At 47.4% G+C, this 16408-nt stretch overlaps 1 protein-coding gene across 1 annotated transcript in view; it reads left to right on the forward strand.

Annotated features, from left to right (window-relative positions):
• st3gal2 (ST3 beta-galactoside alpha-2,3-sialyltransferase 2) overlaps nucleotides 1-16108 on the forward strand; it is a 40953-nt gene extending 24845 nt beyond the window's left edge. The window contains exons 3-8 of the mRNA XM_035642693.2: nucleotides 4930-4989; nucleotides 5431-5564; nucleotides 8861-9040; nucleotides 9577-9622; nucleotides 10281-10400; nucleotides 10523-16108. Coding sequence (XP_035498586.2) covers nucleotides 4930-4989; nucleotides 5431-5564; nucleotides 8861-9040; nucleotides 9577-9622; nucleotides 10281-10400; nucleotides 10523-10696 — 714 coding nt within the window. The 3' untranslated portion in view covers nucleotides 10697-16108. The remainder of the gene's footprint in view (nucleotides 1-4929; nucleotides 4990-5430; nucleotides 5565-8860; nucleotides 9041-9576; nucleotides 9623-10280; nucleotides 10401-10522) is intronic.
• Nucleotides 16109-16408: the final 300 nt, after the last annotated feature.

Consider the following 16408-nt stretch of genomic DNA (forward strand, 5'->3'; position numbering starts at 1 on the left):
GTGAGCGAAAACTGCGAGCACAGGCCAACAGCTGCCAAGTCATTAGGTCTCACAGCAAAAGGGAGGAGAGAAATAAATGAGAGGAAGAAAAGAGACGAGGAACGGGTAGAGGGAGGGAATGAATGGGGGAAGATCAAATATTGGACAAGGCAAAGAGAGTGGGAACATGGAAGATGGTAAATGGGAGTGATGACATGAGAAAAAGGGGGATTTAGTTAACCTCACAATATCTCACCCCAAACTAATTATCAATCTGTCCTTTAGCTCTATAAAGTATATATATTAAATATTTTAAATTATAATTATCGGAAAATGCTTACTTCATCGTATTTTATTATTTAAACAAATGAGATTATCCCATAACCTTCGCGTCAGTTCTTTAGGAAACTGCTACTTTCATTGAAGGTCACTCAAAGGACACGTGGCAAACACTGCAAAGCTTCCTGGAGACGAAGAAGAGGAATACGTCCTTGTCCTGACATCTATCTATACGGCGGGCGTGATACCCACCGAGTTCACCGAGCCACCACTTGGCGCCTCCCTGTGGAGAGGAGAGGGAATAAAACTTTCAGTTTCAAGCCAGGCGAAGGTAAAGAAAAAGAAATAGGAAAAGAAAAAGGGAAGAAGTGAAGAATATGGAACCGACAACAAAACAAACTATAGAACAAAATGAACATCACGTTGTATTGGAGAAGACTTGAAACTAGAGATTGAACCATAAACGTAATAAAAGTAATAAAAGAGTCATTTTCTCGTAGACTTCTACAGAAACAACCATGTGGAGTCGCCCTCTGCTGGTGATTCCAGAGAATACAGACACTAAATCGCCGGGTTCATTCTCCGGACACGGTGGCTACGTCCTTTTTTTTTGTACACAGTCTATGGTTGCAAGTGCACGTCTGAAAGCGGTTTAAGTTTTTCGATCCAATGTTTGCACGAGGTACAGAATATAAAAGTTAAGGGGGAAGTTTTTGTTGTCGGGAATACGAATAAGTGGTTGTTTCCTGAATCACGGTGAAAGGTAGATGTCTGAGTGCTCCCCTGTCACTTAGTTTCTTTTTTCTCTGGTGAACGAAATTCTTCAGTCTAAAGTGATTCAATTTTGAGGAAGTCAACAAAATTGCTAAAAACAACAACATTTCTGCTTTGTCCCCCCCCCCCCCCCCCCCCCCCCCCCCGCATCGAGGTCGATTTGCTTTTAGTATGGAGTCCAATCAACCAATGTTTTTAAGAAAGGAAAAATAAGTATGCATGATTGAGCATATGCTCCACGATCAAATCTGTTGTGTTATTGTGGACTCCTGCCCGAGGAGTGGAAATAACCAAGCATTAGCATTTTAATGAACGATTTGCAAAACTCCAAATTATATTTTATTTTTCTTACGCTCAATCAGCCGCCACTTTTTTTTGAATTAGCGTCCGATGTTTCACTGTAGGTGACTTTTTTAGGAAATCCAATTTGCATGATATTGAGATTTGAGACTGAACAAAATGAGGTCATTGGACATTCGCTTCCAAGCACAAAAAATCCTCACCAATTTTGTGCATAAAGCAAATTCCAACACAAGCACAAGTTACAAAATCAATAATTAAATGAATCAAGTTGTCAAATTAAAACTTAACTAGTGTCTTACTTAATATATATATATGCTAAAACCCTCTTTCGGTTTCTCCAGCTTCCTCCCGCAGTCCAGAGACATGCAGGTTAGGTTAGTTTGAGACCCGTAGGTGTGAGTGTGAGAATATATGGTTGTTTCTTCTTATATGCGTTATAACTGGCGACCTGTCCGGGGATGAACCCCTGGCATCAGCCCCTCCTGCAACCCCTCAGAGGTTAAGCAGTAAAGATGATTGATGGACGGACACGCCGGTGGATGGACACGACAAGCTGCTGCAGACGACTCCTGAAGCAGCAGCGGTTGTTGTGTGAAATATTGTTCCAAATGAAAAGTTGCATTTACCTGAAAGTGGCCGTCAGGAAGCTAGTACTGTAGGAGGCAGAGGACGACTGAGAGGAAGGAAGGAAGGGAGCGAGACGGTATTGGCACAGCTGCCAAAAAGCATCATTAGTATCCCCTGAACAACAGCGGTGCAGCGTGCCAAGCTGGTGTCATGCAGGGGAGTCAGAGACAGACGAAGGCAAAGGATAGGGGGATCTGTCAGGATGGAAAGGAAGGAAGCGAGAGGTGGTAATGGGAAGTTTTAGGGCACTATTTAGTGTTCTCAAATAAGCACTGATGAGCTGCGAGGAGTACGGGCGTCCCAGAGAGATGGAGGAGATGAAGAGAGACTGGAGGAGGAGGAGGGAAACAAAGAAGGGAGCAAGGGAAATTAAAGAGAAGGAATTAGACATGAGGGCAAGGGGAGAGTGCCGGAGAGAGGATGTAGGTAGAACAGGAAAATGCAAACGAATGAGATCTGCGTTCGGGGAAGAAAAAGCGAATTAAGGCCGACGGTGGGTGAAAAGGAAGTGGTGACAAAGGAGTGGGAAAAAAAATGAATATTGCTGCGTGGGAGAGAGGGGAGGGCAGCAGAAAGGAAAATATGGTTATAGATAGGAACATGTCGTGTAGCGGCTGCCAATATCCTGGTTAGGGTTGTGGGTAGGGTTTATTAATGTTTTGGGGGAAGTTGTTTATGAGGTTGCAGGTGCTTTCTGTCTTTTTACATGCGTGGACGCACGTTCGCCTGTTTGGTTTGGCAGATGCTCAAATTGGAACAAGGTTTTTGTTTTTGCGTGCGTGTTGTTGTTGTTGTTGTTGTTGTTGTTGTTGTTGTTTTTACTCGACATAAACATTCTAAGAGTCGGGGACAGAACATGATGACGTCACAGCGAAGTTGACCTTTGAACATAAATGTAAAAAGTCATTACTTCCATCTTTTCACCCTATTGTTATTGATGTTTATTGGAGAATCTGGTCAATTTTTTTAGTCCAAGGGGTTTGTAAGGTCACATTGACCTTGACCTTTGAATCACACATTTTAAGAAATTCCCATGAGGCGTCTCCTGACATTTCACATTCCACAGGAAAGTGACAGACTGACCGAACCAACATCCCGAAAAAACACAACGCCTCCGGCCCGCGGCTGTCGCCCGAGGCATCAAAACAAAAAACCACACTGCACATTAAATTGAATAGACGAAGCAGACGAGCTGTTTATTTGTATTGATCCTGACTGGGAAGTGAGAAGGGAAGAAACAAACAATGACTCTGTCAATCTACAGTCTAAAGGAATCGCTTCACAGAATGCTGTAGTTTAATCGTTTAAAATGTAAGAAAACCACATCAAGTTAGGAACACTGCAGGTTTAACACATAAAGGAACATACCGTTTGTTTAAATGTGCGTAAATATTTTTAATTTCACTTGAAAGGGTTGGAATTTTCGAAAAGAATCATATAATTTTAACTGCTTCATTTTTTGCTTTTCACAACCCAAGTATATTTTACTGCATCTACTTAATATCCACTTTAATGAGGTTGTCTTTTGAGAGGAAACCATTGACTGGACGTAGTCACTCGGGCCGGAAAAGGAAGTCAAATGCGGAAGTACCTGAATCCTGTGGGCTCTGGAATCACCAGCAGAGGGCGACTCCACTGGTTGTAGAAAAAATAAGTCAGTTTCTAAAGAAGTCTATGAGAAGATGAGCCTGGAGCTGCTAACTGTAACTTTTACCACCTGAATACAGTAGGAGTTAGCTCGTTACTATTAGAACACACACACACACACACTACCATGAATGAATCAGCATCATAGCTGCGGGGGGCCCACAGAGACTGCTTATGCATGGGGCCCAGAATTTGGTGCTACACCCCTGAAATCACGATGTTCATTTTGTAAATTGTGATTGTCGATTTAGAGCAAAAATAGACGACAGAGTACCGTGTACACTGGGGCGTGGATGATTGACAGCTGGTACCATCCCATCGGCGCACGGTCGCAGGTGTGCTGCGGGGTGGACGAGCTCTCAGTCGGACCACACCCACAATTCTACGACTGGTTGCCAAAGGACCGCACAAGATGGCCCCTTGGGGCAAAACTCCAGGGTGATGTCACAGGTGCTGAAACAGCAGATGTTCATCGGCGCATTCAAGCCATTTTCCCAGAAGTCAAAGAGAAAAAATCTGGACCACGGAGTTCTTGTGTCCGTTGGGCTTTTATTGGTTTGATACCTCAAGGAAACGAATCACCTCCGCTGTCATCTCCTTTCAAACTAACTCACGTCTTTTCTGTGTCTGTCGTGTCTCCTCCTCCTCCTCCTCCTCCTCCTCCTCCTCCTACCTTCATCACGTGCCTTTCTTCTTTTTTTATCCCCCCTCTGTTTGTTCTGTTCATCTTCCACTCCTCCAGACAGGAGAGGCTCCCCGTCATCCCCGCTGTCACTTCAGGTTATCTAGACCTCAAGGTCGTTCGGACGTCTCGTCTGTTGTTGCCGTCGTTTGCTGACGGGCGGAGTTATAAAGAACAAAAAACAAAACACTCCACCAGTCTTGTCTGTTTTTGGTGTAATTTGAACATGCATAGGAACACGCATTCCAACAAAAAGAACCCCAAAACAAAAGCAAGTTGGGTTTTCTTTCCCGTCCTTTTAGCGTCATCAGTTTTTTTCTCTCCCTAAATTCAGCTTGTTTTTGACATGAAGACAGCGATGCCTCTGCTTCTCTGACCGAGGCTCACCCAGCCCGACCGCATCCCATCAGTCTGACACATGGCTGTTACCTACACACACACACACACGCAGGCACCTGCTTTATTTTTTGCACACGAATGCAGGCAATTGCATGCGCACCCACGTACATGGGGCTCAGAGAACGTAACTAAATTTAAAGTCTGTTGTCAGATCCAATTTGTCTGCGGAGGAGAAGGGCACATCCTAACCGTACTTCATCCCTCTCCCTCCCTCCCTCTCTCTCTCTCTCTCTCTCTAGATGCTACAGCCCCAGTTCAAACCCCACAGCATCCAGCAGGTGCTGCTGAGGCTGTTCCAGGTATTTCATTATTATTAATTCATCTTTCCCTTGCAGTGGTACTTTAAAAAAAAAAAGAAAATCTGCCAAGTCATTACTTTGCTCTCTCTCTCTTGGGCAAAGGCAAGAGGGGAACAGATTTACTTTCATTGGACATTAGGTTTATGATTGACCCGGCTCATTCCTGTTTAATGTATCTGTATATCTTTTATTTTATATATACATACCGTATATATACATTCCGACTTCTCATGAGGCGGTGTGTTTAAATATCCCGGTGTGGCTCTCTGAGGGCTTATGGATTTTTCATTGAGGGTGTCGTGAAAAAATTCACCCCAGTATTGAGAGCAGGAAATATGTTCAGAGGCAGGTTCGGTTACTTTTTTTCGTCTCTTGCCAGTTCCAGTGCTAGTGTCCCGGTTCATTCTCACGTGAGGCTCCAATCCAATCTGTCCGCTGCAGGTGATTCCCGGGAGGTCGCCGTACGGCTCGTGGGACCCGGGCCGCTGCCTGCGCTGCGCCGTGGTGGGGAACTCCGGAAACCTCCGCGGGGCCGGATACGGGCCGACCATTGACGGACACAACTACGTCATGAGGTGAGTAGGGGGGGGGGGACGCAGAGCAAAGAACAAACCAACAGTGAGAGGAGATCGAGGCCAAGACGACGGCTGAAACTGGGAGAGAAGGTGGGGGGAGAGAAGGTGGAGGGACAGAAGGTGGGGGGAGAGAAGGTGGAGGGACAGAAGGTGGGGGGAGAGAAGGTGGAGGGACAGAAGGTGGGGGGAAAGAAGGTGGGGGGAGAGAAGGTGGGGGGACAGAAGGTGGAGGGACAGAAGGTGGGGGGAGAGAAGGTGGAGGGAGAGAAGGTGGAGGGGAGAGAAGGTGGAGGGAGAGAAGGTGGAGGGAGAGAAGGTGGGGGGAAAGAAGGTGGAGGGAGAGAAGGTGGAGGGAGAGAAGGTGGGGGAGAGAAGGTGGGGGGAAAGAAGGTGGAGGGAGAGAAGGTGGAGGGAGAGAAGGTGGAGGGAGAGAAGGTGGGGGGAGAGAAGGTGGAGGGAGAGAAGGTGGAGGGAGAGAAGGTGGGGGGAAAGAAGGTGGAGGGAGAGAAGGTGGAGGGAGAGAAGGTGGAGGGAGAGAAGGTGGGGGGAGAGAAGGTGGAGGGAGAGAAGGTGGGGGGAGAGAAGGTGGGGGGAGAGAAGGTGGAGGGAGAGAAGGTGGAGGGACAGAAGGTGGGGGGAGAGAAGGTGGAGGGAGAGAAGGTGGAGGGACAGAAGGTGGGGGGAGAGAAGGTGGAGGGAGAGAAGGTGGGGGGAGAGAAGGTGGAGGGAGAGAAGGTGGAGGGAGAGAAGGTGGAGGGAGAGAAGGTGGGGGGAGAGAAGGTGGGGGGAGAGAAGGTGGAGGGAGAGAAGGTGGAGGGACAGAAGGTGGGGGGAGAGAAGGTGGAGGGAGAGAAGGTGGAGGGACAGAAGGTGGGGGGAGAGAAGGTGGAGGGAGAGAAGGTGGGGGGAGAGAAGGTGGAGGGACAGAAGGTGGAGGGAGAGAAGGTGGAGGGACAGAAGGTGGGGGGAGAGAAGGTGGAGGGAGAGAAGGTGGGGGGAGAGAAGGTGGAGGGACAGAAGGTGGGGGGAGAGAAGGTGGAGAAGGTGGGGGGAGAGAAGGTGGGGGGAGAGAAGGTGGAGGGAGAGAAGGTGGGGGGAAAGCGAGTTCATCTGAGGAGAGGACAATACCATCACAGTGCACAGTGTGTCATTAAAGTTACATCATCATCATCATCAAGTGTGTGTGTGTGTGTGTGTGTGTGTGTGCGCGAGGGGCGGGCAGCACATAAATCCTTGAGTCCCCCGGCCGTTGTCGTGCAGCAGTGATGGATCACAGAGCGTGATTATTGTCAGTCTGCATGAACACACACACACACACACACACACACACACACACACACCAGCTATATGTTTATCAGTGTAGTGTTTGTGTGTATATGTTGAGGCCCCGTGCTGCTGCTGCTGTGAAAAGCCTCGGGAGGGACGACTAGTGTTTTGTGTGCTTAAGACATTAGCATCCATTAGCGTTGCACCGCCAGGAGACCTGTGTGGGCGCCCCCCCCCCCCCACCCCCCCACACTCCCCATCTCCCTCATCGCTGTGGTTTGATTTTTCAGTCCCACTCTCCTCCGCCCTCCCTCCCTCCTGTCTGTCTGTCTGTCTGTCTGTCTGTCTGTGTGTCTGTGTGTCTGTCTGTCTGTCTGTCTGTCTGTCTGTGTGTCTGTGTGTTTGTCTGCTGCCTCACAAGAAGCCGCTTTGTTCGCCGGCACCCGCGTGGCCGCACTCGGCGGCCATTATTTTCAGGCGCGCCGTCCTGTTTACGCAGACAGCGGCGCACTCCTCCAGACTCCTGAGTCACAGCCACAGTAAATACAGCAAAAAGCGTCGGCAGCCCGCCGACAGCTGAGAGGTCGAGTTGTAAACAAGTAGAGAATAATGATAGTGCGGTGTATGTACAAACATACGACTCGTCCCCGAGGCAGCAGGGAGACGACACAGCGCAAGAAGAAGAAACACAGGAGGAAACTGAGAGTCTGTTCTCTGTTTTTCTCTTACGATAGGTTGAAGGCAACAGTTCATCGTCTCTGACTTTGACCCTGAAGGCCAAACAAACGTGTTTGTTTGTGAGTTTTAAAGATGTTGGCAGTGTAGACAGAAGCATGAATTCATATTCAGATATTGTGTACATACTGTAGGTAAAGATGTCTTTTGTCGTATCAGCTCCATGAAGGGATGATTATGTATCACTGGTGGCCGATGGTTGAGCTCGCACGCTGATCACAGAGTTTATTGTTGAAGCACAAAATAATTTCTTTCACTGGGATTTAATATGACTGATGATGTTTTTGTTTGTTTGTTTGTCTTTTTTCTTGTATTCTTATTTATATAAGGTTTATATTTTTTACATTTTAGGTATAAATTAATTAAATGGGCGATACGACCAAAAATAATCTATAATAAATAATAAAATCGATATATTATATAATATAATCTTCCCCATATTGATTATTATGAATAATTGACAAAATGCACATTCAAGACCAGGGAACAGGGAATTCATTCGCTAGGGCACCGTTTGATATTAAAACTCATTGAGTATATTCAGTGTAGGAGTGAATCAAAGTAAAATAAATCAAATAAAAGGTTTGTTATGATCTCAAACTATTTTGTAAATTGAATCAGCAACTTGATCCTCTCTGCAGCCAACATAGTTCATTAATAAACATCACTCAGAGAGCTGCATGTTCTGAGGCACATATTAATAATAATGATAATAATATTGAATGACTGCAGCTGAGGCGCTGAACTGTTCCCACACCAGGATTATTTGCGAGCTCGCTGCTCCGAGCAGTTTCCCCCTTCTTCTCTGTAGAGATGTCGGGATGGAAGGTTTGTTGAGTTCTGTCGAACAAAGGTCGCCGACAACATCTCGCAGCAGAAATTGCTCCGCTGTTTATCCACTGTTAGAAAATCCGAATCATTTCCAAATCGCCGGCGCTGTGTGACCTCTCTCCGCTGCAATTTCCTCCCTTTGTGCAGAAAATCTACGACTCAGTCACTTATTTTTTAACATTTCCAGCATGTTTTTTTACGCAGCATTTTTTTATTACCCCATTGTGTCGACTCGACATGTCGACAGATACATTTATCAGAAAATCACTCATTATTCATATCAGTCTATCACCGTTACTGTGGGATTTTTTTTTTCTCCCATCACTTCGTTGCCCAGCCTCAGCAGATAACAACGTGTGACCTATGAGTGTGCCACACACACACACACACACAGCGTACACACACACACACACACACTGTACACACACACATCTCTCATGCAGTTTACTCTTGTCTGCTCCCAGGATAAACCTGGCCCCCACGGTGGGCTACGAGGAGGACGCGGGCAGCCACACCACGCACCACTTCATGTACCCGGAGAGCGCCAAGAACCTGGCGGCCAACGTCAGCTTCGTGCTGGTCCCCTTCAAGACTCTGGATCTCGTGTGGATCACCAGCGCCCTGTCGACGGGCCAGATCCGGTTGTAAGGAGGCCGACACGCACTCACGCATAAGCCACATGAGACACAGGAGATGAGTGAACACCGGATTAACGCGTGAGAACGCACATGCAGACGCTAAGAAAACGGTTCTGAGTGTTTGAGAGTATATAGCACACACACACACACACACACACACACACACACACACACACACACACACACACACACACACACACACACACAGAAAAGGTGTTGAGGAGTCAGAGAATCACCGAGTTGGAACAATCTGTCGGCTGTCAATCATCCAGAATTCATTGCTGCAGCAATCACTTTGAGTGATGATTGAATATGTTTAATCAATTTCTCTCTCTCTCTCTTCTCTCTCTCTCTCTTCTCTCTCTCTCTTCTCTCTCTCTCTTCTCTCTCTCTCTCTTCTCTCTCTCTCTTCTCTCTCTCTCTTCTCTCTCTCTCTCTTCTCTCTCTCTCTCTCTCTTCTCTCTCTCTCTCTCTTCTCTCTCTTCTCTCTCTCTCTCTTCTCTCTCTCTCTCTTCTCTCTCTTCTCTCTCTCTCTCTCTCAGTACCTACGCTCCAGTGAAGCAGTTCCTCCGCGTGGATAAAGACAAGGTGGGAATTTTCTTCTATTACTTTTGGCCATTGTCACACACTCACACTGTTATATACAAACACGCACATATAAGTAGCCACACACACACACACACACACACACACACACACACACCCCCTGCAATTATACCGTCGCCCCCTCCCCATCGTTGATGAAGGATTACAGTTCAGATTATAAACCTTCCCCTTGTTTTTAAGTAATCTCGGCTCGCTCTCTAATCCATGACAATAAATAAACTCAAATCAATCCCCCGCGCTGCCTGTGGCGTCTCCGGGAAACGTCTTCACCTGACGTTTTTTAATAAAAGCCCAAAATAAGCATCACGAATAAAGAGTTCCTCCTCCACTGCGAGAGCTCCCGGCAGCGTGGAAGCCCTTGTTGTTGTTCTGTTTGGACTGAGCGTCGCCCCCCCCTTCCGGAGGTGGATGATAAATTCATAACTGCTGTTCATTTGGTTTAACAGTGCTTTTAATCTTTCAGAGCAAAATCCAAAAAACCCTCGGAGAGCATTCAAATTTAAACTCGGCAGAAATCTTTCCTAGTTCCGCCTGGACCTCGTGAATATGCAGAATGCGATTCTTTGCATGTAGGAGTTTGGTTTTGATTCTCGGTGAAATTTATTAAAAAGTATGTTCTTTTTTTTTTTTTATCTCCCAGGTCCAGATCTTTAACCCGGCGTTCTTCAAATACATCCACGACCACTGGACGCGGCATCACGGGCGCTACCCCTCCACCGGCATGCTTGTGCTCTTCTTTGCCCTTCACGTCTGCGATGAGGTCGGTGTTTCCCCTGTCTCTCACTTTGCCTCCGCACCATCCGCACCACGCCGCCACTCTGCCTGCTTTCGTATATATTCCTCTTGTCTATCCTTACGCTCACCTTTGTCGACCCGCCGCAGGTGAACGTGTTCGGTTTCGGGGCGGACAGCCGGGGCAACTGGCACCACTACTGGGAGCAGAACCGCTACTCGGGAGAGTTCAGGAAGACCGGCGTGCACGACGCCGACTACGAAGCCCAGATCATCCAGCAGCTGGCCAAGGCCGGAAAGATCACCGTCTTCCCTGGGAAATAACTCCCGCACTCACGCTTCAGGGTTTGGCAACAGACACTTCAGAGGCTGCTTAGACTGTGTTAGACACGCCCACTAACCTCCTTCCGCTTCTGGTTCCCAGTTGAATTAGACCACATGCAAACAGAGGGTGAAGAGGAAATGGTCAAGGAGTTAACCCTTTCGTCTTCGCCTCATACTTGGGGAAGTAGCTCACCAGTCTTGGCTCTGATCGGAGAACGTGGTGTGTAGAGGGGGGGGGGGGGGTAGTTCTGATCACTTAGACTGTGACTGTGAAGTGGTCGGCTCAAGGTGGACGATGATGTATTAATAAAACACAGTATGCAACATACTGGAAACTTCCACCTCGACAGCACCGTGAGCATCCGAAGGGACTCAAGGCCACGTGGTGTCTGACCGCTGACTTACAGTTCTTCTTCTTCTTCTTCTTCTTCTTCTTCTTCTTCTTCTTCTTCTTCCAACCTGTGGATATTGACAAACAGACAAAAGACCAGTTTGAGACTGTGCACACAAACTGTGGTTCGCTCTCAGACATCATCGTGCCCGAGGGCACCGGGCCTGAACCTTTGCAGCTCCGTCACTCTTTTGATTCGCCGTCACGCGAGAACGAACGCGTCCTCTTCAAATGGTGTTGCGAGATGAAAATCATCTCTTGCCACTGTTGTCGCGCAAAGACTCGACTCTGACGCGCTGCTAAACGGCTGATAGCGCGATGACAGCTGACCGCTGTGAGGGGGCGGCGGCGCCCCCCCCGGAGGGTCCAGACCAGCCTCAAGGAAAGGCTTCCACACCTTGCAGCAGAAACCTTCGCCTCTCGACTACTCTGACCAGAAGCTGGCTTCTCCAGCCTGATTCTCCATTGCCACGGCAACCACGGGGCCCCGGCCACGTTCTTTTCTTTTTTTTAACTCGCATCCAGCTCTTCGTTGCGGGAGAGTGTGGTTGGTGGGTTTGAGACTCCTAATGAGGCCAGAAGCCCCCCCCCCCCCCCCCCCCCCCTGGGTTTTTCATGTTTTGGACGGAGGCACGCTGTCTTTTTTTCTTTTTTGGACCGGCGTTTAATCCCCATGTGGTCTGCGAGGGGTCTAATTCGGGAGAGGAGGAGGACCGCGGACCGGAGAGCTGGGCCACGAACATCCCCGTCTGACGGAGCGCGAGGAACACGTCGTTCGTTTTATAGGATGAAAATGAAATAACAAAAGCTTTTTCTTCACGGTTGTTTATCCACACCGCTGCTTCACCAACACTGTTCTGGGGTTCACCACTTTGGTTCTTTGACAAAGGTCACTGGCTCCCGTGTCCCGGTGAAGTCGTTACGCCCCAGATCGAGACTCCACCACCGGATCTTGGAACCATTTAACTTGTGCGCAGCTTCATTAACCACCGGCCCACGGGCCCCCGGCCCCCCGGCCCCCGGTCCCCGCTCGGCCAATTGAAAAACGTCAGCCATGTCTGGAGGGAGCGGGAGGGGGGGTGTGGCCAACCAGACGCCTTAGACCTCATCTTCAGGTTCAGATTTTCCACGAGGATGATGACGATGATGATGACGATGACGATGATGATGACGATGATGATGATGATGATGATGGCCCATCCTCCTGCAGACTGCAGATTTCATTTGTTAGTTTTGTACCGTTTTGTGTTGAGTTTACACTTTGGCAGGATTTATACTAAAGAAATAGACTGAGGGGGAAAAAGAGACGTTTGGTGTTTCAGTGTTTGGTTTGAGCTGAAACCAAATCCATCCAAACGCGGTCGTGACAGAGACTCGTCTATCAAGAGAAGAGCCCTCAGGCTTCCTGTGCAGGTCCTGTCAGTCTGGTTTTCAAGGGTTCAGTTGCTAATATTTGTCCCTTTACACTAAACATAGTTTGATTTTTCATCAGTATTAATGACTCATCGTGCTTTTGCTGTGGCTGCTTCGAGTGATATTAGACCAGATCAGAGTTTCAGTTTACTTAAAAAACTGAATTCATATGCTATTGAATATTTAAAACAATGCAACAATCAAAAATGAAAGGCGCCATGTGGAGTTCTTGGTGACTAGCAGGCTTTTAACCTGCGGGTCCCCTGTGTGCACGCGCACGGGAAACCTCATGGACAAGAAAAACGTGGTTTAACGCCAATGACCGGTGGAAACGCAGCGACACGCCAACACGGGCAGAGAAGACGACGAACGCCAACGTGGATGGAAACGGTGTGGGATATAAAATGTTCCAAAAAAAGAAAAAAAAATAGTCAATGCATTCGTCACGTTTTGTCAGGACGTCATGGAAACACACGGTGTGTTTTTCGGTTATAACATTGAATCTAAACAGAAACTCTTTAAGTTTGGGAGGGGAAAAAAAACCATCCTCAGCTACTGTAGTACCGTTCAGGATGCATGGGAATATGTGACATCACATTTCCCCCCCCCGATTCAATTGTTATCAGTGCAAAAAGAAACGGATGCTTTAAAACTGTGAGACAATTACGACGCTTACAGCCGTCTCATACACTACTGACAATATTTATATCCTCACAAAGAGTCTACTGTTTATCGCTCTGGTGACTCATGATGTGTAACCAAAAATAAATCATTGTGGGGGGAGGACGGTCAGATTAAGGAAAGCGGAGGCTGTGTAGGAACTGTGCGTGCCGACCGTTGCAGCTGATAATGGATGGAACCACGTGACATTGAGGATGTTTTACATGACGTCTTACTGTCCACACGTTGTTTAGCCACACACACACTTTGTGCACGAGGGGTCCGGGGGGCGTCACACTGCCCCGTCACACTTATCTTTCTTTTCTTTGTTTTAGGGTGTTGTGTAAAAACCCACGTGTGACTCTCGTGTGGGACCGTTTCTGCTCTGTGTTTTTCTATTCTACTTTGCACATAACAGATTTTTTATTTTTTGGAGCTGGGCTCATTTTTTTTAAGAGTCGAGCGCGACTGATGATGGACATGATGTTTGTCACACACACACTCACACACACACACACACACACACACACACACACACACACACACACCTATCATTCATGCTTTCGTGCCTTGTCCTGCTGCGGCTGGACATCACTTTGCTACCTTTTGCATTTCTTTCGACACGCGCGCACACACACACATACACACACACACACACACACACACACACACACACACACACACACACACAGAGACACGCGCACACAGACCCGCGCGTACACACTTTTTTTCTGGCTGAGAGCTGTGCCTTTCTGAGCTGACACACAGACAAGACGAGACACACACACACACACACACACACACACACACACACACTCTGCCTTCTGCTTCGGGCCACAGGCGCCTCTCTCGCCTCGCTCTTCAATTCTTACTGCTTTGTACACTGGTATTGGTTTTTTTTAAAGACTGCTGGAGGAGAGGATGTGCTCTGAATTTCATAGTCGCTCGCACACACACACACACACACACATGCACACACACACACACACATACATAGTGGGGTTGCTTTCCTCTTCTAGACATCAGTGTGCAGGGGCAACGTCATTCAGCGGGTCAGATTGCACAAAACGTGTCCTGTGTCCTTTTGCATATCTGTTTTTTGGATAAAGGAGAACAACAGATGAGGAGGAGGAGGACGACGACGACGGAGCCTCTGAAGGTGGTCGACGGTTCGCCGCCGCTACCTGTATGTTTTTTCCCCCAGGATGCTCCTTCCATGCTTCAAAAGGAATGTGGACACTGTTTTGCCGACAGCGTGGGCTCCAGTGGCAGCAGAGCAACACATTCTCACCATATTTCGCCGCCTGCGGTCGGTGGAGAAGTGTTGATAGTCGACCCCGAACAGGTTATCAGCTTCCTCGATGCCTCACAGCCGTAGAGCAGAACATGGCGAGCAGATGAGAGGGGGTTGTCAGGGCGATCCCTCTCCGCTGTGCTCAGCCTAAATTAGACCGGGGAGAGTTTCTTTTTTCACCTCCACGTGACACAGATATTTGGAGTTCTCTGTCGCATTCACAACCCGAAGTAGGTCTTTTCTCCCGCCGCTGACCCCGATACACAGATTTCCTTTTCCCCTCTCGCAAGGGTTGATTCACAGGTCGAGAGCATGCTGGGGACAAACATGTACCCTGATTGTCAAGGCAGCAGCAGGTTTCCTCAGGTGAAATGTGAACATGTGGCGCAGATGTCAGCAGAAAAATCACCCGAGTACCGATCGCCTAAAAAAAAATAAAAAATGTTTTAGAGCTTTCGCATAGCGGCAGATTGCAAACGGCCGCATTACAGTAGATACCATCGTTTCCGGTTTCCTGGAATAAAAGAGTCATATTAAACTCATTTCACTACTTTTATGGGGTAATCAAACCGTGTCCGCACCTGTTCAGCGAGGAAACAAATGATATCTTACTATGTCAGAGGGAGAAATGTGTGTATGGAATCTGAAATCTCTTCATACGTCTTGTTTGCTGCCCCAAAAAACGGCCTCGACCAATCGCGAGTCAGCCTCAGCTGTCGATCGCGGGGTTTTTCCACCTTGTTTTTTACAGCATCAAATAACTAATTATAACAAAACATATTATAAAAAAATAAACACAGTGATATGAAATGACAGAAATCATCTTTGGGTATATATATATATATATATATATATATATATATATATATATATATATTTACAGTGTACTTTGATCTTTTATGACCTATACTGCAGCCAGCCACCAGGGGGCGGCCACAATGATATGGCATCACTATTGGGGAGCTGTAATCTTTAAATATATATTGTCGTTAGATATAACGGCTGATTACGACAGTCCAATGATAATTCTGTGAGAACCCCTTTAAAGTCTATGGCTATAGGAGATAAGACACTATGATCAGAAAACCTCTAACAAGGCCCCCAGTTCGATTTAGGGGCCCCTTAGGTCCCCTTTTTTTCCCCTGGGGCCCCCAAAGTCCTTTGAAACGCCACTGCACAGGGACACGTCGTCTCCTCTGTCGGCCATTGTGCAAACCAAGTCTTCAACCATCACGAGGACAGAAGGCCGGACTCACGAGTCAGTTAAGAAGCTGCTCAGAGAACAGAAAGTTTACAAGAGCTGGGAAAAATGAAACCCAAGGAATTCGAAGAGAGTATGCTTCTCGTTTGGGTGGAATCGTCCCATGTCGGTGGTTTTACCTGCCGTCTGAATCTGTCATCGTCCGGTCCTGTATCCTTCACTCGGACGACCTTTTGGAACCCGGAGCAGCACAGGTGGTGGATTTACTACGTCGTAAAACGTGTGTGTGAGATATGTGAATGAGACTCTTTGTATCTTATACATACTGTAAATTAAAGCTTCATGATACATGAGGGTCAACGGTCTGACGTTTGTGGAATGAAGGGTTTGATTTTCACGGAGCTATACTGGAGTAGTTTGGTTATGAAATAATAAAAGTAACTTCACAAGTTGGCACTGGTGTTTCGTCATGAGGTGGTAATAATAATTCTTCTTTCTCAAATATTTCCTCTCGTGCTGTTCTTACAGTATAGTTTTGTGATGTGTGTTGTGGGTCTGATACCTGCTGCTGCTCTAACACCAGTTTGGGATCGATAAAGTACATCATCTATCTATCAATCATTAAGGTCGACACCAAAGCTACGCTGTCAAAACAACATGGTTCTTATATTTTATTCATATCTCCAAATCAACATCTGATCTCAGTCCAACCTCGCGGTGCAACTGACAAGATGGAGATCTGGTCTGAGCTGA

Source organism: Scophthalmus maximus, chromosome 7 (genome assembly GCF_022379125.1).
Source record: "Scophthalmus maximus strain ysfricsl-2021 chromosome 7, ASM2237912v1, whole genome shotgun sequence".
Taxonomy (NCBI): Eukaryota; Metazoa; Chordata; class Actinopteri; order Pleuronectiformes; family Scophthalmidae; genus Scophthalmus; species Scophthalmus maximus.